Here is a 25922-nt window from a genome sequence, read left to right as displayed (position 1 = left end):
TTAAACATATTACAGAGTTAAGTTTTATTTTCTTCTTTTTGGTATTTTGTAAAAGACAAAAAAACCTGCTCCAAACTACTCTGACCTAAAGAGTAATCTTCAATGTTTAAAAACGCTTTTGCTTCCTCCATAATACCAAACATTCGTGACCAAGGCAGCATTTTGTCTTGAATATAAAATGTTATCAAATCTTGATGTCTTTCTCTAATGAGAACCGCCCCAAAACTGTCTTTGACAAAATCTTCGATCGCGCCGAAACTGTAATTCTCTTGCTTCTTCATTTTAACGATAAGTGTATAGCCTTCAGAAAATTTAGTTTTCAAATGTTGCGTCGAACCGATGCACATAAATATCCCGTTGACCATTATTGCGGATCTCGTGCATAAAGCCTCGCATTCCTCCATACTATGCGAGGTTAAAATTATACACTTTCCTCTGTCGCGAACGCCACAAAGTACATTCCAAATGTAACGCTTCGTTACAGGATCCATACCTAAATACATTCAAAATTACACAGACACTGATGTTAAAAGTTACCTGATGTAGGTTCATCTAAGAATAGAACCGAAGGGTCCCCAATTAACGCCAAGGCAGTGCTAAGTTTTCGTTTGTTACCACCACTAAGTTCATTAACCTTCTTATGTAAGTGCTGATAAAAATCTAAGTCATGGGATAGTTTTTTCGCCATATTCCGACTGTCAGCAAACGACATTCCGCGTATAAGACTAAAGATTGTAAGAGTTTCGAAACAGGTTAGCTCGTCCAAAAGTGCATCAAACTGTGGACAGTAACCAATGCGTTTGTAAATCGTTTTCATGCTCGATGTTAAATTAATTCCGTTGATCCAAGCTTCGCCGGACGACATGCGAAGGTCCCCAGTCATAATTTTGAACGTTGTAGTTTTTCCAGCTCCGTTTACGCCCAGCAAGCCAAAGCATTCGTACTGGTCTATCGACACGCACAAGTTATCGACCGCAAGGAAGGCTCCATAATATTTTGTAACATCCTTCATAACGACTGCTGTATGATGGATCTGCTGTAGTGGCATTGCACGAACTTTTTCCTGCTCGTGCAAAACGTCGACGTCTAGGACTTTAGGCGTGGAAGTCCCCGATCGCCTTGACAACGAAATTCTGTTGGTAATCTTTTCGATTAGGCGAAGTTCGATGGAAAGAAGTAACATGATTAGGAAAGTACCGACGCAACTTAAAAATATCACGTTTCTTCCTATACCAGGTGATTCAATGTCGTAGTAGTTAGTGGTGGTTGCTGAAATATTTGATTAGTAAACGATCATGAAGAGTTTGAACAACATACTGCAACACTTGGGGATAACGTCGCAAATTTTTGCTTTGCACTGTTCTGGAGTGAGATGTGGGAAGCCGGGTATGGTGAAGTTGACGCACTTTTCGATGAAGATTTCGCAATTGTGCTGAGTTGAGTAGACGATGAAAAGGTCTCGAACTGCTGTACAGAAGGAGTAATGCGGTACGAGAAGAAGGATCCAGTGCATTGTGTCCGAGACGTACTGTAGATTCAATTCCGGCTGGGCCAAAATTTGAACCACTAACATTGCAGTTATTCCTAACATAAAAATAAATAAATTAACCGAGTGAAATGAAGTTAATTAAAAGGCCAATCGGACGATAATTAAGGAAGTATGATAGAGATGGGCCTTGAACGTCCGTAGCGAGATAGAGAACATTTTAAGTAAACGTCTGCCCGTGTTTCTTCAACGCTGATCACAGGCTCGGGCTAGACGGGTGCCAGGAAGTTTTCATAATTTTTTTTATTGGCGTTGGGATTCGAACGCGCGATACCTGAAATAGAAAACTAACGCGTAGCCATTTGACCTACGGAGGCTTTCACAATTTTATAATTAGAGGTTGACCGACGCGGGAATGCTGGAACAGAAACGAACGTGGGATATATTTGTACAGCGGGATATGCAAGTATGCACAGTGATGCGGCAGTTCGCGCGCGCGTTATACTTGCATATCCAGCATCCGACCCGATACCGTTCCCACGTCAGTTTGAGTGGACCTTTTAATTGTCGTTTTAATATTTAACGTACAACAATTTAAAAAAAAATGGAAGAATGTGTTTAGATCTGCATCACAATTCTTCAATTATTGTTAATGATGTAACGGAGTCTCAGTCTGTATAATAAACATTAACAATCCGATTGAATCTAACCCTGCTAGTTCATTGCGCAGTTCCTTTACCGTTGCGTGCACTTTGACTGGTAACCAACCTTTAGACTTTGAACGGTAAGTAATGGACTTTGATCGGTTACCAGTCTTTGGACTTTACACCAACCTTTATACTTTGAACGGTGGTCGTAGTATCGTTATTGGGTTGTGTGTAATTTGGTATAGGTGTAGGGGACGACTTCCATTTTTTTTAAATTGATGCTGCAATTATATAAATAAATGCAATTTTGTAGTTTGCAAAATGATTAAAGTTCAAAGTACACCGTGTTGCTTATTGGCTTCAACCTCTATTGCAAAAGCCTCCAGCATCCACGATGGTGGATCAACTGCCGAAATACGACACCCGGGCCAGATGCTGTAATACCTTGGAGCCGGGACCAACCATCGAAATACCTTTGGCCAGCTACCCAAGCATCCCAGACAAACTGCTAAAATATGATCTTGCACCCTGTCCAATTGCCAAAATTTGACCTTGCACCCGGGCCAACTGCCCAATATTTTCCCAGAATCTATATAATAATAATAATAATAATCTTTATTATGTACAGAAAATATACACAGGAAATTGGGCAAAAACCGTTCTTCCATTTCCCCTTAAACTAAAAGTTTGCATTTTCTCATTCCTAAATTGCGTAGGCATATAATTACTCTACAATAAGTATATATTTAATAAACATCTGACAAAAAGTGAAATGTGGTTAATTGAAAAGGAAAACAGTATGTAAAAACAAAAATTAATCCTAATAATAATAACTAAACTACATTTCCTTCCAAGTGAGATTTTTAACGAATTCATCTCTGGAATTTTCTCAGACTAAAGTGCCCCTACACCTACCGTCATTCAAGATCATCTAAAAAACAACCTACAACCTCCAATCGACCACCCGTCGCTCCGCTGTCAGTGGAGTTCCACTCCCATTTATTGGCAAACTTAACATACAAATGAGAAAAAGCGCGATTTTAACCGGAACGACTCGTGTTCCTAGTGCAAAAATTTCAAATTGGTGAAACTAAGCGCCGATTATTATAGGCTACGCACCCCACCGTATTCTTTTAACTGACAATTGAATACAAAAATTGTTCGTTTTTCGCATCATCGGATGATAGGATCTGTGGTCTATTTTGATTAGAATTCTAGTTTTTTTATGATTTTAAGTTGGCAAGAAAGTTACGACTGAGAAATGGTTACATGTTTTTGTGCCCGAGTTGAATCTGAATTTTTAATTTCTACACCCTACCAACGATGTGTGGCCAACGTGATTGTGGAAATGAGGGTAGCATTACGGTAGAGTTACGACTGAGAAATGGTGGCATGTGGTCGTGCTCGAGTTCAATCTCAATTTTTTAACAAATTTTTATGAATGATGCAAATAGTACATATTAAAAATCGAAAAAATTTGACGAACAATGCAGAAAGCAAGCCAGTTGCCATAAACGATGTGTATGTCCAATAGATCGATTTGACCCGCAGCACTCCCTTCCCCCACTCTGTGGAACCAATATGGCGGCCATTTAGGAAAAAAACTGTCACTGACTAAAAAATATATATTTATATTTCAAGAATGGCATGCGGGTGATCGTTTAAGGATAATTTGAGGTCGCTGATTTCAAATCTGCGACAAAAAAAATCAAAATTCAAGCAATTTACACTCTAATTAGTCATTTAAATATTATAAAAATACTTCTTCCAGTTAATATATTTTTTTTGTTTTAACGTCGATCTAAATCATAAAATAATTGTTGGATAAATAATTAGAATTTTGATTTTGTAAAAAAATACATTTTACTAATAAAAAGTAAAACCATCTTAGTACAAAATTCGTAGAGCGCGAAGGAGGGGAGATATGAAAAAAATTTACGTTATGCGCGATTTGCGAGACGAAGCCGAGCTATGGACCGTTACAAATCAGAGCGAGCGGAGCCGAGCGTATGTCAAATCCAAAAAGTGTTACCAACATTAAATAGTATATTTCATTACCAGTCCAGAAAGGAAGATTTTCCCGTGGGCGCATGACGTTTCCCGTGTGAGGCGAAGCCGAACACGGGAAGTCATGCAAACACGGGAAAAGCCTTTCTGGACGTGTAATGAACGATATTTTTCATTATACCTCTCCGAAAATAACGGAGAATAATTATTTACATTGAAGTCCAAATCCAATTTGACAACAAATTCTGTTGCTTGTCTTATGACCCTTAAACCCCCATTATCTTCAACGCATCATCAATAGTCGAGCGAATTGTATCGTCTCCCCTGCATCTTGCTCCAAATTTCCGAATACTAAAATAACCTTAGTAAGTAATCACCATTTTATCTCTGCAGCTTCATTCAAAAATTGCTCCCTTGTTATACAGAACTTTTGATTTTTTTGGGATATAGCGGACGGTCTGACGCTTCAAAAAGTCGGTTTTGCACAATTTGCTAGCGTTTTCATTTTCTTTTACCGTAAGAATGTTCTTAATCATTGAAAACCTACTCCATAACGTACTCTTTTCACGATTTCTTCAATGCACTAGTTATGAAATTTTTCATATTCCTTTTCGCATCTCTCTTTTGATTTCGCTGGTAATAGTTGGGAACTGGTTTCTGCAGCTTCCCTTAATATATTAGCGGGAATTTCGCCTTCACCAAAATCCATTTTTAACACAATGGTAAAAAATCGGTTGACATATATGTCAAAGTCAATCCGCGGTATGCATGGCAACGCATGGGATAGGGATAGCTATGGCAAACGTGATTATTCGTAGCGCACGGGAAAAAGTTTTCCAGTGCGCTCGCACGGGAAAACCCTACTTTCGGTGCGCTTGGGATACATGAAAAGACAGTACTTTCGGAGAGGTATAATGAAAAAATCTTATGTGCAAACGTGGATTCAACAAGTTGAATGGAAATTTTCAAAAAAATGTCACTTTGTATAGGTGATGTTTCCAAAAAACAAAAAAAATCCCTCACAAATTCAAAAAAATTGTCAATTTAGTTTGCTCAATATCATTTTCTCACCCCACTAAAACTGAAACTGAGAAATTGTCTTTGTTGAACAGTGAACAGTACGAGGCGAAGCCGAGCTATGCACCTTTACAAATCAGAGTAAGGAGAGGCCGGAGCCGAGCGGATGTCTCCTCAAAAGAAAAGTGTTAAAAAGTGTTAATTAAAAAATGTTATGTACAATTATGTGCAGATCTGAATTCAACAAGTTGAATCCAAATTTTCAAAAAAAGCTATGGTCGCTATATGGACCGTTACAAATCAGAACGAGGCGAGGCCCCAAAGCCGCCATCAGAGCCCAGCGTAGGTCTCATCAAAACCAAAAAGTATTCACAAAATTAAAAAATCTTATTTGCAGACCTGGATTCGACAAGTTGAATCGAAATTTTCAAAAAAAGTCACTTTGTATAGATGATGTTTCCAAAAAATAAAAATATTACTCACAAATTCAAAAAAATTGTCACGTCAGTCTGCTCAATATCATTTTCTTACCGTACCAAAACTCAAAACTAAAAAAATGTCTTTGTTGAACAGTGAAAAGTGCGAGGCGAAGCTGAGCTATGGACGAATCAGAGCGAGTAGAGGTGGCAGAGCCCCTGAAGCTAAGCGTATGTTTCATCAAAACCAAACAGTGTTATCAAAATTAAACAAGTATAAATTGTGCACCAGTCTTGTGCAGATAAAGCGCATTTTTTTAACCGAAATAGCTTTTGTTTTGACATCACCAATGGATATATTTCTTGCAGACGTCTCAATCGCCCTTTGTGAGTACCCTCTTCCGACAATCCGTTCTTGAGGTATAAGGGAATATACCCGATCACGATAAGAGGTCGAGGAGGAGGGCTATGGTTGGTAGAAATTAATTCCTTTCGTTGAGACCTTTCATTAGAGTACCATGAAGGATAGAACTAATTAAAGCTTAAATTTATTATGTTTTGTTTTTTTGACCTCAGATATGAAATCGGCGACCTCAAATTATCCTTAAAACATTACTTGCATGCCATCCTTGAAATACAAATATATATTTTTTTAGTCAGAAACATTTTTTTCTTAAATAGCCGCCATATTGGTTCCACATGGTGGGGGAAGGGGGTGCTGCGGGCCAAATCGATCTATTGGACATAAAAATCGACCATGCCAAACGGCATGCTTTCTGCATTATTCGTCAGATCACCTAATTACTGATGTGCAATGGATTATACGAAAACTTCCTGGCAACTGTCAAATGTTCACTCGACAAAACCAAGTGACACTTTATATCCGATTACCATGCGCATTAGAAAACCCATCGCGCCAACGTTTGCATAAGTGTTTCGATCTCGCTCCGTCGACGCGCTAGAAATGTTAAAAGTCAAGATTGGTCATATGGCCACTTTAATTACATTGACCTTCTAACGAGTTTGCACCAATAATGTTGAAATCACCATAACGACCAAATCTGTTGCCTTGTTTAAATGTTTACAAATTTTAGGACCTTTTCAAAATTCTGCATATAAATCATTACACTTTTTAAAAGTCAACCATAAAAACCGAAAAAAAAACATACTCTTAAAACAACAGAGTAGGGAAAATTCAAAATGGGAGAAGTTCGCAATTCAATTAACAGTGAGACCTCTGGCGTCAGCTCAATGTAATTAATGTAGGTGGGTGAAGACCGACATGTTACTTACAATGGCAAAAAGTGATCAACATTGTAGTGTTTAAGCCTGTAAAAGTAAATACACTTTCAAACATTTCTTTTGCAATCAATGCAATTACCGAGCCAGGATAGTTTAAAACGTCACATTTTATCACAGTACTTTCAAAAATTTTAAATGTGAGCAGTGCCATTATGATGATTCAAGAAATCGTCGTCTAACGCACATTTTCAAAGTCTTTAATTGTGAACAATGCAATTACACAACCAACACTAAAGATAGGTTAAAGATCGCCTAACGCATAACATTCCCAAAATCTTCAATTGGGAACAGTGCAATTGCACAACAAAAAATAGGAGATATATACGTCATTCTTTGCCACACTCTGCTCTGAATAACTTTCAATCACTGCTATCAGTGTAATTACGCTACAGTTAATAGAGTTCGCTTGAAGCGTCACCTATTAACACATAAAGTTCTCAGAAATTTGATTTGTGATCAGTGTAATTCCGCTGCTCACTTAAAGCGCCATGTCATAAAATATGCCATATTCAAGGATGTTAAATCGTCATTATTAAAGCACGACACATCGAAAAATACCTTTTGTTTATTTTGTCCAGCAGCGATGAGTTATTGTAAAGTTTAATGAGTGCGCTAGACATTGAATGATAAATTGTGATTTCTATTTGTAATTAGAAAATTAAGTTAATTGCGTGTTCAAGCTAATTCAAGACAGCCTCGAGTTCTTGAGATAAAGGTTTTTCAGGTAGGATAGGTTATATTATCAAGTCTCAAAAACGGCATTTGTAAATGACCCCTGCTCCTCTAGTGTTAATCTGAAACGCGAATAATAAAAAAAATCAAGAGACTTTTTCGTATTTCATGTACTAAAGCAATATTCGGGACTGCATTTTACCTTGAATACTAACGTTGTTCACGTAATATTAAAAATAAGGAAATAACATTTCATACATCTTACCTAGGAATACATTAACAAGTGACATTCTCGTAAACCCAGTAGAGGGTATATCAAAGAAATATGCCGATAAGTACATCCAAGGTAACATCGCATATCCCAAAAAGAGAAAAACGGAAAAAATCCGTCCTGAAACAAAAACAAATCAATAACCTCACGCTGCGAGGTCAATAGCTATACCCAAATCGTCAAACGTCCTAAATCCATCCTCCTGAAATAATGATAACGTCACCAACGCTATAATCGCCGTCAAAATAAAAGTTAAGAAGTCACATATAAAAGCGGCACCCCAAAACGGTAAGACGGATACTCCCGACACAAACTGTAAGAATTTGGCCTTACAGGCGCGTTCTTTAATGTAAAACATCACATAAAAAGCAGAAATGAAAGCGGTACTGAATCCCAAATTAAATGCTATTTGAAATCCAAAGTTATTGACTCGTAACAAGTTCAGTAACTAAAACAGACTGTTGTAGATCAATTTGTAACGTCCGCCAATACCTTAGTATCCAGTTGGAACGGTAAAGGGCTGTTGTATATTTCGATCGAGTGATTCGCCGAAACTTCCGCTTTCAAAATCGCATTTAAAGCCAACTGCAATGACAAGGACGACGAATGGTAGGGTTGGTTACTGAACCACGCAGTTATAGATTTATTATCGAAAGTTGCACCAGTGATGAAATGCTGACGCACTCTCGGCGCATTCTTCTTAATCTGCAAGAATTCTAACAATTTCAAAATTCGTGCGAGGACCTACATTACTTCACTAATAATGTTAGCCGTCATATCTTCGTTCTTCCAATCGAGCAAATAGTGGTCACTGTCTCGAATCAAATTTCTGTAGCTATGTGAATAGCTACTGGGTCCGCTTTCGGTGAGTGCTATTACGGGATTGAGGTAACCATCTAGAGAAATTTTTAAACTGGGAAGATCAGTTGAGGTGTTCATTTGCCGCGCGAGAATTACAGCTATAATTAGAAAGAATACCACCATGAAGTTTTGTATGAATAGCAACAGCCAAGAGCGAACGACGGCGAGACTTCGTTTCATTATCATCGCGAGAAACTGATTGCGCCAATTTGGCCTATAGCAATATGGTGGAGTACTTAGAACATCGGTCGTGGCCAGGCTGATGCTGCTGTCGGCATTAAGGTGATCGGTTCCGACTCTGAAAGTGACAATGACCTCAACTGTAACTTTCACTAATCGCTTACTTTGTAAAAACTTCCTCCAATGTTGTTAACGAAATACCGTAACTTAACACTCCCAACTCTGATGATTGAGTTTCCAAATCTCTCAACATCCCTTCGAATAGCGCCGAAAACTCTTGCGGTAAGAGGTAGCTCAATTCCGAGCCGATATTGCTTTGTACCTACAACATTCAGATAATTCGCACGATGTCGCTCGATCCATTACCTTTACGCTGGGTATGTGACTCTGTAGCAAAGCGGTTACGGCGCTAACGTCGCAGGTCTCCAATTTTTCCATAATTAAATGGTAGCCGGTGCCGTATTTCTTTTTGAGGAAGAAACTGGATCCACAACATTCCAAATTTCCCTTTGACATTATCGCTATTCTATCTCCGAGTAAGTCCGCCTCGTCCATGTAATGTGTTGTTAGTAGAATTGTACGATCTAAAAGATTGGTTGGTCGTTGAATTGCTATACTGCTTGTGGTTAAATAAAATTGTAAATAATTAAAGATGTCAATTAAAAATTCAACATGACCTGTAGATAAAGGTTAAATGTATCTACCTAAAATGAGCAGAGTAACTGATACTAATTTAATCTAATTCTTACGGAATGAAAGAATTTGTTAAAATACATTCTTTAAATAAATTGTGTTTATATGTGCCCTGGATTTGCGTAAAATGCCATTAACAAAATGTAACAAATACGCGTCACGTTTGGTAATTTGAAGTTTAATATTGCAGCGAACTTTCTAGAACATTCGCGAACGAAATTGAACTGGGTTATTTGGTCTTAGTTTTCACATTGATGTCACGAAATACGCGCTCTGCAAGTAAGTAATAAACATTAAATTGTTATAAATTAATCTATTAAAGGATCGTTACAAATAATTAATAATTAATTTTCTATACATAAATCATGTAATTAAATAATAATAATAATAATAATAATAGATTTATTCTGCAGTGTAGGTACACAATGAAATTACATATTTTACGTAAAATAAATAACAATAACACTAGCAGAAAGGGTCAGCAATCAGTTGTGCAGGTAAGCAAATCCCTGCAGAACTGGTCTTCCCTGCCACCCAACTTACAATTATAACACAAAACAAAGAACGTGCTCAGCTCAGTTTATAACAAAATTATAACTATAAGTAAATAAAACAGCAAATTATAATAATGACGTATCTCATACAACGATCGCGATGGTGTTTGATCCAAGCAATAATATCTAACATGACTTTATATTTTAATGGAAAACGTAATGTTCTCCCTTAAAAATATATTGACTTTAAGCACAGAGTCCAATGCATTCTGTAACATGAAATTAATAACCTTTGACGCAACATATGTATACCTCGAAATTGCATTGTCCTATGCATCGGAGTGACAGCAAGTACTTTACCGCGCGTATTTCTATTATGAATTTCTCTCCGGTAATGAATTTTATTATGTAAGTAAGTTGGGGTACTATTTTATACAATTCCTAGACACAATCGGGAGTAATGTAAAGTTCGCCGCTGTCTAGTATTTAACCACCCAAGTGAATGTATGTTACAATATCGTTGTTCTCGATTTATCCAAAACATTGTTACCCAAAGGCAAAAGATAAGCATCACAAAAAAATTTACGAAATACCCTCACCTGAGTTCGCTTCTCGATTTATTCAAAATGTGCAGAGTGTAGGAGTAAGCTATCAAGTTTTATAGTCAAAATAATGACAATTCAAGAAAGTACTGTAACGTGTGGTCGCTCAGCCGTTTCAAAAAGTATGTTTTTCGAATTTGTATTTTCTCAACATAAGGAAATTTACAATATACCGCTTCATACGAAACATGAAGATAAGTAGGTCTAGCGATAAAACGCACGTAGTTTAAAAAAAGCGTCTAGGTTTTATCTTCCGCGGTAATGCGACGCACATATTTGGGAAAGTGTGCTCTGACCGCGATCTCTTTTCAGATTTCAGATTCGTTCAGGAAATAAGTTCCATTTCGGTTTTTCGAGCGGGCGAGATTCAAATAAATTAAACAAATATAGCAAACGAGCTCCTGGGTATATGGCTATAGCATGTGGAAAACCAAATTTTAAACCTGATGTTAGTTTTGCTTTTATTTAAAGTGTATGAAATTTCATTTAATTGCTTCCATAAATAAGAAAGTTGGCACTGCACATCCTACACAAAACCAAATTTGGAAAAGGCGCTACATTTGCTTTTATTCCAAGTGGCTATGTATCAAATTTCATTTGAATGCCTCCATAAATAAGAAAGTTGGCACTGCGCATGCGCACTGTGAATGCTGATCGATTAGGCTCAACTTCTGGAACAGTGTTTTATATGGCTAAAGATATGAGCATATTGAATTTCATGCAATTCGGTTAAACTAACTGAGAGGCCAAGAAGGCCTACTTTATTTTTTGTCTACATTGCCAATTCACGAACTCCGATCTACAAATTTGATAAAGAATCCACCCGCAAAATTTCATCATAATCGGTCCATTCGTTTATGAGTTATCGTGCTAACCGTAGCCTACCGATAGTACTAGCCGTGACACTCATCCCCACTATTGCGTTGACGTCACAACTGACGGCGGCCGTCATATCGACTTTTTTTCACTACTAGCGTCTGATGACATGATTATTAACCTTTTTTCCACTTGTAAAGTAGGCTTTCTCGGCATTTGTTCAAAGTGGTTAATAATGTGCACATTATTAACTAGTAGTCAATAATGAGAACTGTCACGCTGTCACTTTTAGAAAACACAACCCGAAATTTCGCTCAATAAACGTTTGGACAAGTTCTCTAAAAGAATAATTGCCACCATTCGCCTCCAGAGAAATTACATACCTAAAATTATCACATTTTGAAAAAATTCGAACGAAATTACTCTTTGAAAAATCTCAATGACAGAACAAAATACGGCCTGTTTGACTTGTACTTCCACGTACTTGATGACATGTTAAATTAATAAACAAAAAATTCTGTCCAACCGTTCACTTTCTTATCAATATAATATGTTAATTTAGAGGATTTCAGTGCTAGTAGTGAAAAAAATAGTATATATACCACGGTAGAGAAGTCTATTATTGGCGGCGCAAGCGCCTCGAGATGTAATCTTGGTGCTCAGGCAATAATAGTGGACTTCTCTACCTTGATATATAATGTACTATTAATGTAATTAATTCCAAGTAAGTTTTATGTTAACTTATTTTTTAATGTTGTACACTTAAATTAACTGAATTCGAACAAAATAAGTAAGAAAATGCCAAATACGCGCTGCGTCCCTGGTTGCCAAAGCAACTATAGTTCAAGAGACAAGGTTACGGTTTTTCGTTTTCCGAAAAATGAAGACGATCAAAAATGTGGTTAAGATGTATTCACCGGGACAATTTCGAAATGACTAGTTACTCCAGGGTTTGTATAAAGCATTTCTCTGACATTTTCATTATTCGGGTAGACAAGATGACTAGACAAGACGGTACAGTATTAACAATTCCACGCGACCAGATTAAACTTGCCGAAGACGCGTATCCCACCATTTTTGAAAATCAGCCATCATATATGAAAAGGATGTAAATGATGAGTAACGGGAAAATATAGACTTTGGCATCTACAAATGACCGAAAACCCGTAGTCTCTAGGTGGTCCAGGAGCCGAGATCTCGATGGAACAGAACAGACAGATAGGCAGACGACGGAAAATCGAGCACATAAGCATTACTTCAACTTAGTTGTGTTACGCTAAAAAAGGCAGATGTGTGTATTAGAATTTTATTTGTTTTCAGTGAGTATTTGTTGTTTATGTACATATTTAATAAAAGTTTTTGCATAATTACACGTGTCTATAATTATGAAAAAACATATAACAATCCTGCTGCTCAAAATAAGTAATTACTAAATGTTTTCGCGTGAAATGAGTACGCGCCCAAATCAAATTGCATTTAAATACATAGTATCGCGTTGCAGTGGCCCATCTCCAGTTGTGACGTCACTAAAGTAATGTCACGGCTAGATCTATCGGTAGGCTCGAGGCCTACGATACTTACAGGCCGGAGCGCTCGAAAAAGTCACGTGACGCTAGGAGTCATATGAAATACATTACGGCTTATGGAAAATCCGTGCGCGGCTTCACTATTTATTTTTTTACTCCGGATCCGTTCAACATAGAGCCACGAAATTTCAATGAGAGCTTCTCAATAGTACACACAAACAAATTATGGTGTTCGTTAATTTTTAATAACACTAAAAATAAATAATTTTTAGGTTTAAAGTATTGAAAATAAAACGATGTTAGTAAATCCGCGTTTTTCTATCTTTACATCATCATATTTCTTTTTCTAGGAACTATATCATTATAATTCTTTCGGTGTCTTAAACTAGAATGATATGCGCCTCCAACAATGCGTATATAATGCCTTATCTCGTATTAGTATAGCTTTAACAGGCCCTACAAAATCGCGCATTTATTATCCGCGCAGAGAAAAATTCACCATGCGAGAAACTTTTTTGTTATTACTATAATTGTATCACATATATCGAATGAATTGTGGCCAAAGGACACAAAAATGTTCTTCAGAAGGAATTTTTAAGAAATGGTTTCTTGTTTCCTTTTTTTCAGCAGCTGAAGTAAATAGCGCGATTTTAAGAATAAGTGAACGCGCAAAGGAATTATTATGTTTCAAATATTTGTTAGTAATCGATTTTCAAATTGTGTTATTACATTAAACTTATAAAATGAAAAATATTAAGCTTATTGCGCTTAAAGTCGCATTCAAGAGGAGTATTTTGCATCAAAGATTTTGTTTCGTCGTGTAATTTAGCAGAAGAATTAGAATACATAAGATGTTTAGATAGAGGTGGTTTGAGATATCCCACTGGTAGTTTCCTGAATTTTTTAATAATAGCCTATAATATTTTTAAACAACTTATTTCTGAAAGATACGAAAAAGATTTTTTGTCATGCGGTAACCAAAAATTATTATTAATAAAAATATTTTTGAAGAATTTAGAAGTAGATGATGAAATTTGCGACCAATGTCAGAATAGTTTTAAATGGTACATTTCAAAAAGTTTGCAAACATTTGCCAACATCCTACTAAATAATTATTCAAAATGTAAGAATAACAATTTAAGGGACAAGACTAGGACAACAAAAAATTGAAAAAAATAGGTAGTTTTATATTAAATTAAGAGTTGATTATTGGATTTTAAAATATGACTGTGTCTACATTCTTAAAATATATTATTAATTTTATATTTGTACTGTCCGGCACAGCCTATTCCTTACAAGCTGTACTTTTTACTAAAACTGCTGTAAGTTGGATAGAAAAAGTTATTTTTTAAAACTTCCTTATTCAAAATGTTATTTTTATATATTCATAGAATGAAGATGAAAGCCCACGATACTTACCAGGGCTCATAGGCGGACAAAACAAATTTCCCATTTCACTTTCACACGAGTAATAACTAAAATACTTTATGTAGGTACTGCAAAATTCATATTAACGAAGATATAAGATATACTCCATACATTTGACTTATAATATCTTTAATTTTTATAAGTTTAATGTAAATTTGAATCTCACGAACACAATTTGAAAATCGATTACCAACAATTATTTGAAACATAATTCCTTTGCGTGTTCACTTATTCTTGAAATCGCACTATTTACTTCAGCTGCTGAAAAAAGGAAACAAGAGACCATTTCTTAAAATTTCCTTCTGAAGAACATTTTTGTGTCCTTTGGCCACAATTCATTCGATATATGTGTTACAATTATAGCAATAACAAAAAAGTTTCTCGCATGGTGAATTTTTCTCTGCGCGGATAATAAATGCGCGATTTAGTAGGGCCTGTTAAAACTATACTAATACCAGATAAGACATTATATACGCATAATTGGAGGCGCATATTATTCTAGTTTAAGACACCGAAAGGATTATAATGATATAGTTCCTAGAAAAAGAAATATGATGATGTAAAGATAGAAAAACGCGGATTTACTAACATCGTTTTATCTTCAATACTTTAAACCTAAAAATTAATTATTTTTAGTGTTATTAAAAATTAACGAACACCATAATTTGATTGTGTGTACTATTGAGAAGCTCTCATTGAAATTTCGTGGCTCTATGTTGAACGGATCCGGAGTAAAAAAATAAATAGTGGAGCCGCGCACGGATTTTCCATAAGCCGTAATGTATTTCATATGACTCCTAACGTCACGTGACTTTTTCGAGCGCTCCGGGCCTGTAAGTATCGTAGGCCTCGGTAGGCTACGTGCTAACGGACGTACGGACGGGCAGACACCGCAAAATTATAAACTCGCTAGGAGCTCGTTAATAACGAAAGAAGCGGGAGAGCCGGCATTGTACGCTGGTTTTTACGAGCGATGACGTAGAAATAATGGTGCGTAAAATTCTTCGGAGTCGGCGTTCTTAGCTAAGTTACGAGACCTTACACGCACGTTTTGGATACGAGAAATTTACTTCGCGTTTTGCGAAGATTCGCGGCTCAATTTTAAGAACCAAAACGCGTAAGTAGTGGGTAACATATATTCGAGTAACTGTAAAGAATTGGCAGCTGAACAGAATGAAAAACATATTAAGTGGCGAGATCTACAAACTTCAATTACATCGCGGAAAACGCTTAATCAAAGTCGAATTTGTGAAAAGAAAGTAGTGGTCTATTATTTTTAGGAATTTGCATATTAATTTTGTTTGATACTTCAAAGATTACTATCCTAATATTCCTAAAGAAACCGACCTATGAGAATCAATTGCATGAAACAAATTTATATTGCATTTATCAATAAAAATCGTATCCAAACAAAAGATGATTTATTAGGTATAAAAAATGATGTTTTAGATAAAGATTATATCTAACATCGACACAAGACCAGGATTGCATCTTTTGTCTATATTCCTTTAATGAACCAAACTAATATTTTAAATCAGATAATCTGTAAAGAAAAATGAAACTTGATCGTTTGTGTCTTTATTAATACAGGGGGTGACCACTGAAGTATTTACATTTTTTATGGGACTGTACTCAGCCCTGGCGAATCGTGGATTGATAGGTTAGCGATCATTCATCTCCTAAGTAGTGGCCATTTAGGTATCTCAGTCGCAAAAGAACACAAATCGGCCTCTTGAGGAACGTTAGAATGACTAAGCGCAAATTTCTTATAGAATCACCTCCTACTTTTACACAATACAAAAAATTCAATTCACTTACATTTATCGATGAATTGAAATTGACAGCTGATTTACTCCTTTAGATGGTAGCAGCAATTTGGAAAATTGGATCTTGGAACGCCATTTTTACAATACAATCGGACTTTTTGTATCGCTCGGTAGACCATATTTAGTTACTTGTTGAAAATGAATCCTGCAAGACGATTGACGAATTTGAAACCGGCACAACCGTGCGTCAGGTTCCTCACAATTTATTAGTTCCAATGGTTTATTTACTGGATTACTAATAATGGTCATGTCCAAAATTACCCGTTTTAACTTAAGGTTTGAAGCAAAAGAAAGCACAATTAATAATATTTCTAATAACGTTATTAACACCTTGCATAAACAAATTAGGTGCACAACTTTTATTAATAAACTAACTAAATATAGCGCAACGAAATATTTTGCACCTTGGACCCCAACGATTTCGTGGTCAAATTTGTTTGAATACGAGCACCTGAATCCGATCGTGCAGTGACCTGCAAATATTCACGTACGCATTAAAAAGTAACTTATTCGCAATGTTCACGGTTGAAATTTATCGTCGATTAGTTTTCGCTACATGACAAAGTTCCCTTGTTGCATAAAAACGCTTGCTCTTATTGGTTCTTATTCGAAAGGGCAGCTACCACTGAACGTATAAAGTACGCATGACAGTAAATGCTTCAAAAATGGTGGCACAAATCTTCAGTTGCGCGAAAAACGATTCTTTTACATACGGCAATTATACGGCTTCCGGTTCACATTAATTCGCAATACTCTCACTTACAATAATGCGCCTTTAAAGATTGGCAAAGAATTTCGTTTTACACGATCTAAAAGTGCAGCGCTCCACCTACATAAGTTCTCTTCAAAAGTTTTAGTAAAATTCCGCTCTCCCACCAGATTTTCACTCGTCTAATCCCAAATACGAAACGGACCTACCGAACCGAAGCGTTCACTGTTTTTCTTTTTCTTAATGTAACTACTTCTCGTTGTCGCCCTGTATATTCAATCAACTCAATGTACATGCGTATTCATTCGAGTTCAATTTGGAGCATTAAGTTTTGAATTTCAGATTTTAAAAGATAATAAGGCAAACTTCCGCAAGGTGTTTATAATTTATTATTACAGAGCTAGTAGTGGGTAAAATAAAATTAATTGTTACAGTAAAATGTAGTTACAGTAAAGCCGATTTGCTTATAAGCAAACTCAAGTTTTCACGAGTGCTCGTGAATGTTCTCGAACATTCTAGAAGAAAACACGATTGTGTTACATCCGCCTTCGTTCTTTATCGCCGATGACTACCCTTTCATGGTGCCTTGATGTCTATCGGGATTTCTGGAATATTCGCTATATCAATTTGCCAAAAATGCCTTCTTTTCAATCGCGCAAAGTCCACATATTAAGGCTCCTATGGAGCGATGGGAAACAGTCATAGTGTGTCCTTCAAAATGAATGCAACCTAACTGTGTATTTATTATTTGTATGATTGATTTATTTATTTATGCACAGTATTTTCTCCAACAGTTTTGTTCGCGTTTGCGCCGTACGATAGCTTTTTTTTATAGTAGGTCACAAAAACAAGAAAGGACACTGTAGATGATGGTAAGTAGTAAGGACAAAAAGTTACCTTTTTTCTGTGCTTGTAGCAAATCGCATAGATTTTTTCGTGCAGCCGGATCCATACCAGAAGTTGGTTCGTCGCAGACCACCACCTTCGAACCGCCACACAAAGCGACCCCAATCGACAATTTTCGCTTCATTCCTCCTGATAACTTCGAAGCCAACGTATCCCTCTAAGCCAAACTTGTAATTAACATCACGTGATTCTCAAATACTGCTCTCAATCAATTACCTTTGGTATCAGGTCCAACGCGGCAATGTAATAGTTCACTTCCTCGTCGATCTTATGCCTAGGAAAACCTTTAAGTTTGCAATAGAACAGCAAGTGTTCCTTAACCGTCAGTTCGTCAAACAGTATATTAAACTGGGGGCAAAATCCAACATTTTCCCGAACTTTATTTATGTTACTTCGCAAATTGTACCCGCTGATAAATGCGGTTCCTCGAGTCGGCGGAATCATTCCGGTTAACATATTTATCGTGCTCGTTTTGCCGGCGCCATTATGACCCAGAAGTACGGTAATTTGATCTTTATAAATGTTAAGCGAGAGGTCTCTCACGGCGACCTTGTCACGTGAGTACTCCTTACACAAGCGTTGAATTTTTATTCCCACGTCAAGATTAAACGGTTCTCTTTCTATAAACTCGCTGGTGTTCCGGAGTAACATCGCACTTTCTTCCACCTCTAAAACTGTGGGAGCGATAAAATGGCTTAAACTAAGAGTAATTCCTTACAAGTTCCTTGCCCACACCAGTACGAGACGGTCAAAGGAAAGTACCATGGTCTAGGTACACCGAAGTTGCCTGGATAAACTGCCTCAACATAGAGAGCTACTAATAGGTACAACACTGCGTCTACAGCGAACATTATCATTAGATGCCCAAGTACCAGGTTATCATCGGGAGACGTTGTCTGCCATATGTTATGCCATTGGACTCCTGTTGCGTATGGAAATAATACAGATTCTATACACTTCGACCAAGAGGTGTTTAATTTAGTTCATTTCATAAATACATTATTAATGCAAAGGACATAGTACAAGCTCCCACATGAGGTCAACCTTTGCTGATCTGTTTACCAAGTGAATACATTTTTTAGCAATCTTAGTAAACGCACACATTGCAAATGGGTTGCCTAAACAATTAAATCAAGACTACACTTAATTAAAATTAATGCATTTTTATTGCCCACTGTGTAAAATATTCATGTATGAACCCAGTTAAAAGATGATAAATGTTTTCCATTTAAATTCAATACTAAGTAATGAAAATCTTCTAATGGAGTTGAAACATATAATTTTTAAAATTTCGATTTGTTGTTGTTGTTGTTGTTGTTGTTGTCAATGATACAGAGCTACTCCAGACACCAGTTTTCAGAAAAAATACTATCCTTTCCATTAATAAGACATTCATTAATGTATGTACTCTTGTACAATGTATAAAAAAATTATGAAACACCTCTTGAAGTCACTGTGCCATTGTGATCTTACCTTCCTCTGTGCCTTCAAACATCAATATCAACTGGAATCCAAATGCCATGGCGGTATTGACACCTAGACTAGCAAATAACTTTTCCGATAAACCTAACATGCTATAGTGTCGTTGTAAATAAGAATACGGAAAGTAGGACAAAAACCACAAAATACTAGCGATCGTAGACGCAGTCGTCGACTTTGAAAAGAATACACTAATCGCGAAACAAAACGTTATCACAGCGCAAATGTAAAATACCAAGAATAGTAAAATCACCATCGGATTCGAATTTGTAAATACTGTATTGTTTGTGTTGGGGTACCAACGAAACTTTATCAACGATACCATTATGGTAACGGTAACGAACAGCAAAATAAATGATTTTATAAACCATGCCGTCCAATGCAACCAGTTTGGTAATCCCATAATTTTCATCGCCTCCTAAAATATGACTTGTTTAGGGCGATAATTTCGACTAAAGCAATCTCTGTTTTGAAGTCATCAGTAGGACCCTCGTCCCTTAGAATTATGACCAAATTCTACTGTGAAGTAAGCAATTGATTTTAATCTCGATATTCTACTTTTAGTTTGCCAAAGTATATCAACTTTAAAAATGTAATCAACCTATGCCAATAAAAACCTCTAAAAACGAGACGAGAACATTGCCTCTGTTAACAGAGTTGACTAATTCTGTGGGTGGACAAATTTATTGCCAACTTCACAGTCAGAATTCGAACGCAGATCTAAGGATGAAAATACTATTGGTAACTCTACGCGCATGTGAAGTTAGCCCCTAGTTTATAAAAATTCGCTCAGCCCTCCATTGCACGAACGGTGAATTTCTGAAAAGATCGTCAATAGTTTCTGATAAGGCAAATCAATGCAAAAAGACCTCGCCAAATTTCCAGAAATAAAAACTCCCACCAATATTGACTATAGTACTGAATATACGTTTTACTGACTGTAATGGAATAAGAATATTAAATATTGATTTGCGCATGACGTGACAATTAATTATTAATTGTCACGTCATGCGCAAATCAATATTTAATATTCTTATTCCATTACATTATAATGAATAGTTACATAACTTGTGTAGGGTAATCCGCCAAAATTCTATGTTTTATGGAAATGTTTAAGAAAACGCGTGAAATATTAAATATCATAAACCATTTTTATACGAAACTGACTAATTCGCGTTCTACAGAATCTGGAGGAATAATTCTTATTCACATGCCCAGTCAGTTCTGAAATCTGGCAACCATGCCCAGAAGGCCTGTGTTTACCCATTTTATTATGGCTTGAACACCAATTATGCTATTTTCAACAAAGGCATCATCAATAATAATTGATAACAGATTATGACAACACAATAATTTTTTAATTAAATTTCCAGCCGTGCCGCTCTCTCCCCCCGTTTCTTGCCTTGTTCGCTGTTTGCGCCGTCCTTTTAGAAATGAAGTCAAAACACAGAAGAAAGTTTCCGAATCCGGTATTATCCGGAACTCTTCTAGTAAAAATATGTTTTCTTTAGTGACAAATGTAAAAATCCTCCATTCTTTTCTTATTATCAGTCGCCAGCTAAAACCTTCTTATAGAAACTCCCAGCACACTTAAGGGGCTACCAGGAACTCTAATAATTAGAACCAAAAAATTCTACCAAAAAATGGCCAAGAATATTCCTTTAGCACTTTCGTTACTACAAGATTTTGCCTTTGAATGTTTCGAATCATTGAAGGATTGTCCAGAACTCTAGTCGAAACACTAACCCTCCTAAGGAAAACGTTGTGTTTTTTAGTGCACAGCTTGCTTATAAGTCACCATTAATCCTTAGAAATCTTCAGAGCTCTCAGCAACTATAATCACCAGACAAAAATTTTAATTCGTTGTTATAAAAGTAAATTTTTCTAATTCGAGATCAGCGCAAACGTTGTGATTACGTACGGAGAAATAGTTTGAGTGTTGTGTCTATCAAGCAGTAATCGTATAAGTGCGGCCTTTTTTTAAAAGTTGTTTCAAGTACCAGATAAAGGCAATTAATCCACCACCAAAAAGCCACTTTTACAATAAACCCAGTTTTGTTTAAATCAAGAATCAAGTGAAAGTAAAGAAACAAAGATTCAGAAGCATCATCAGTTGGTGCTTGTGTCTTTTTTGGGCCTCAGTTAAAGAAAATCGCAGTTATGACCAGATGTTAGGATTATTAAGTTTAGTCCACATCCCAGAAACTCAAAATGATTGTTTGCTATCAATTATATTGCCTTCCATATGTTTTGTTCATTTCCTCCATATCGTCATTATGTGGTAGACTTTCTACATTATTATGTAAAGCTATATGATTAATATAAATATTACAAAAAGTATAAATGAGAGGATTATAATGATTCATTTTTACGCACCGATAGATGGCAATGAACTAAATTTTACAATTCATGATCTACTTACCTGCTTGAGCTCGACTTGCAGTACAATTTTGAGTTTTCCAATATCAATCAAGAACAAAACAGGCAAAATCACATTCTAATAATCAAAACCTCAAATGTTTGGTTTCAAACTTTCGAATATTCGAGTAAAGGGAAAAATAAAATATTCTTACTTAAATGATTATTAGCACCCCTATGCTCATTTGCAATATTAAGCTATCCTTATAGTTAGCTTGAACATCATGACAGCGATATCTCATCAATCATTACTATGCAAATTAAGTTCCGCTTAGTTTTTACGGTCCAAATTGGCACTAAGGTCGCAATGAGCCAGAAAATAGAGAGCGGGTATCAAAACACCGACATATTCGCACATTCAAAAAATTTACTGTGCCACCCGCAACGCCTGCGCATGCGCGATTCTGCCCTTTTATGTCTAAAGGTGGGTTCATAGCTCTCCGTTCATCCGTTGCGTTGATCCGTCAAACGGATAGTACATTTTGTTAAGGTTCATAGCAATCCGTCCACATTGTACATTTGCAACGTATAACCATAACCTAAATTTTATTTTGTACTGTACCCTCCGTGATTTTCAGTATGAAAAAATGATACGAAAATAAGAACACGTTGCTATCTGAATATCACCGTGAAGAACGAATAGGCGAACACTGTTAACATACCAAACATAACCTCACTCTTAGTTTCCTTAGACAAGGAAAGAGGGCGCGATAAGATCACTAGATAGGTATACAGGGAGGTTTTGAAAGGGTAGAAAAACAATAAGTATATCGCAACGATACTTAAGTGAAATGCTAAAAACCATCGTTCTGCATTGGGACTGGTCGTTTTAGGCTTTAAAAATTTTTTTGTTAAATTTACAAATGCGCCGCATTGACCAAATTAGCCGAGCAATACGGTTACTTCGTTTTACGATTACCACGACAACCCTATCATTGCGTTTGTAATCCTATCGAACATATTTGGGCCGTAGCGAAAAATTATGACAATCGACACATTTGTAGAGATGGACGAAGCATTGAAAATTGCATAAACATGTGACAAGAAACACTACAATCGATAACTTCCGAAACGTGGCGCAACGACAAATTAAGTTTATAAATACGTATATGAAAAAGTCCATTGTTTATGTGGCAACTTCAACGGGAACGGGAACTACCAACGGGAACGGAAAAGATTATAAATTGCACTTTATAGTTTTTAGAGAATTTTTTTGTCCGTGGATTTTATCCGTAGGCACTTTAGGTACCAAGATACGGTTTTTAGCGCATTTTCCAACGAAGTTGGGTGCGCTATTGCAGGCACTTTCTCTGTCCGTCCGTCTGTCCGAGGCCTTAACTACTCCTACAGTTTTGAAGATATTTAGTTCGTTCTTTTTGCATTCGGTAGCGTATCGCTCTGGCACCTGAGTCAAGGAAAATCTTGACGATTGAACTGAGCATGCGCAGGGTGCACAATGTTAACTTTTTTATTTATTAATATATTTTGTTGAAATTTTAATCACAGATACTTGTAGTAAAGGAAAATATATCGCATATAGTAAAAATCAGATGTGCGCATGTGCAAACTGCGCAATGCCAACTTTCTTATTTATGGAGATATTTCTTTGAAATTTTAACCAAAGCTGCTTATAGTAAAAGCAAACGTATTGCATATTGTAAATATCAGATTAATAAGCGCATGCGCAGGACGCGCAATATCAACTGCGCAGTAAGTGTCAACTTCTTTAAAATTTTAACCATATATGCCTCTAGTAATGAAAAACATAGCGCACATAGGTATGGCCTTTGGGGAAGTATTGATCAATTTATGGAAAGCGCTGAAGTTACTCGCCTTTTTACTTGTTTACATTTGCATTCCTCAGTAGGTATCATTTTACGATCAGCTCACTTCCCAAATTTTGGCTTCAGCCCGCCGCAGACAACAAAAAATTAACGGTAAATGATTCAAGTTCTGATCATATCTCCAGATAGCTCTTAAAAGATGCGCTGGTAATAAAAAAAGTATGAAGGATTTTCACCTTACAATTAAAAATTAAGAGGATTTCTAATATTTCAAATGCCAAGGAACCTTGCTACATTTTATATTTTTTAAATAGAGCGATGCATACACTTCTTAATGGTTTTAAAACTTTCTTTATCGGTGTTTTAGGTTGAAATAATACAAATCTACCCCGGCCTGTAGGCAGAATGAAGTAGCAGGGGCGGCCGGTATTTTTGTAGGTGAGCTTAAGAAGTTTTTGATAAGACTTCCCCTGCAATTTTTGTTAGGAACCCATCAACCGTAATTTCCAGTGGGGGTAAGACGCCCCACCTGGCCACTCCCTGGCTACGGGCCTGAATCTACCTACAAAGGTATCTTTTGGTGTTGGCGAGGGTGTTGGGGAAGTATTTAGTATTTTTGGTACGAGTTTAAAGATCTGTGTGGTGTCCTTTAATGGTACACTGCAATTTTTCATAATGAATTTGGCATTTCACCCTAAAATTGAAAATCGGTTTATGATATTTTATATTTCGCACGTTTTCTTACACCTTTCCACAAGAAATACAGTTGAGGAAATTTATTAATTTTGCCCACAGTTTACAGATGCTACTAGCACAGATTAAATACAACTGTGCTACTAGTCATTATGATAGAACTAATTTACTGACTTCAGGATCAGGAACTTTAGAACTGATGTTGATGGTCTTTTCAGTGTACCATAAACGTAATTGGGAGGGGGGGGGGGGGGGTGACGTTGCCACCCCCTCTCATATTTTCAAAATTGATTTTGGATGACTTACCTAATTAGTACGAGAACTCTTTCTAGGATTATCAAAAACTCTAGAAAATTAAGGGGGGGGGGGTACAGAACTCCAATTAAAGTTGCAAAATTTTATAAACGAGGTGCTAACTTAACGGCAGTCGTGTAAATACCTTTAACTGTAATTCCTTCTCCGTTGTAATAATTTTAACGGTACTAATGCACGTATAAACAAAACTCAACATGATTATCAGCCCGACAAAGCTCTGCAATGCAGTTAGGAGATTGTCTTCGACCCACTCCGGATAGGGAAATCTCTGCATGTATATTGAAACGTTGTTCTTCAACGGTTTAAAATAATGAATGATCGCCAACGATACCTCCTGCTGTAACATCAGGAAGCCCTCCGAGTGATAACCTTGAAACCAAGACACGGTTAAAACATAAACGATAACTGTTGATGAAACATACTTGGTGGTCCACCTTCATTTATCGTCCAGGATCTCGGACCAGGCACTTGGTAAAGGGGAAATAAGAGTTTCGTTTTCCAATTGTTAGTGGTATTTGAACTGTACCTCAACTCTGCAGGAAATCTGTAAAGTAACGGTATATCTAGCACAATTCCCATGCAGATCTTTCACCTAAAATGCACCTTAACATTGTGATTTAGGGCTTCTTGATTAATTAACGAATCGTCAAACTGCACCCCTGCAAGAGTCATCAGCAGGTTCAGCTCGTTCATCAAATATTCCTCAAGTAACCAACTGTTATTATGACTGATAAGCCTCAGCTTCACTTTGCTTTTAGTGTAAATTTCTCGAGTCACATTTTTCATAATTTCTTCCAAAACAGGATGGGTGGGGGACCAAGCAATTGTCCTACGTATTAATTGTTACTTCATATAAAACAGTTAGTTATTACCTGGCGAAAGATTTATTCATAATTAAGTTATTTTCGAATGGAGTATAAAATGTTGCCTTGTGAGATTCCGGTACCACCAAACTTCTAATTGCGACAAGAAGAAAGGAGAACAGTACAGGCGTCGAAATTTGAATAATGGTTTGTATGGGATGCCTCCATTGTAAAAGAAAATTTTTCCACATTAACAATAAAAATTTATCGAATTTTTTACCCATTTTCACTAGGTATTGTATTAATAAATAATATCCCTACTTATAATCTACAATTTCGCTACTTAATTACTATCTCACTGAGTGATTCATTTCGTGATGTTTCATTTCCTAAACAATTTATTACTAACGTTCAGAAGAACGTACAGCGAAGGTTACAAATTTGCGTACATGTTATTATTTAAAAAAAATGACATGTGAATGACATTGACAGTTATCATCTGTTTTTTGACAATCATTCAAATATGGAAGTACCTCACAACCCGCTCATGTCAATTTATTATTGGAGATTG

General features: G+C 36.4%; 1 protein-coding gene across 1 annotated transcript; it reads right to left on the bottom strand.

The window, feature by feature from the left end:
• LOC116173816 (ATP-binding cassette sub-family A member 3-like) lies at positions 1 to 25812 on the bottom strand. Its single transcript, XM_031491526.1, has 17 exons — positions 25421 to 25812; positions 25141 to 25377; positions 24971 to 25092; positions 24673 to 24917; positions 19333 to 19756; positions 18578 to 18781; positions 18076 to 18533; positions 17851 to 18016; positions 9226 to 9443; positions 9024 to 9181; positions 8572 to 8977; positions 8311 to 8523; positions 7990 to 8266; positions 7813 to 7938; positions 1318 to 1584; positions 538 to 1269; positions 1 to 493 (listed from the first exon to the last, which is right to left on the bottom strand). The coding sequence occupies exons 1-17, from the start codon at positions 25633 to 25635 to the stop codon at positions 18 to 20; spliced, it is 4944 nt and encodes a 1647-aa protein (XP_031347386.1). The 5' UTR covers positions 25636 to 25812; the 3' UTR covers positions 1 to 17.
• Positions 25813 to 25922: the final 110 nt, after the last annotated feature.

The sequence above is a fragment of the Photinus pyralis genome, unplaced genomic scaffold (genome assembly GCF_008802855.1).
Source record: "Photinus pyralis isolate 1611_PpyrPB1 unplaced genomic scaffold, Ppyr1.3 Ppyr1.4_LG6, whole genome shotgun sequence".
NCBI classification, from domain to species: Eukaryota; Metazoa; Arthropoda; class Insecta; order Coleoptera; family Lampyridae; genus Photinus; species Photinus pyralis.
This window is presented reverse-complemented; position numbering and strand designations above follow the sequence as displayed.

Excerpts from the sequence above, each read along its gene's own strand:
- LOC116173816 (XM_031491526.1), bottom strand. The coding sequence starts at position 25,635 with ATGGGTAAAAAATTCGATAAATTTTTATTGTTAATGTGGAAAAATTTT. Across the intron at positions 25,093-25,140 it reads AATGTTAAGGTGCATTTTAG|ATTTCCTGCAGAGTTGAGGT; the intron begins GTGAAAGATCTG and ends GTTACTTTACAG. Across the intron at positions 18,782-19,332 it reads GTTTGAAGGCACAGAGGAAG|GAGTCCAATGGCATAACATA; the intron begins GTAAGATCACAA and ends CATACGCAACAG.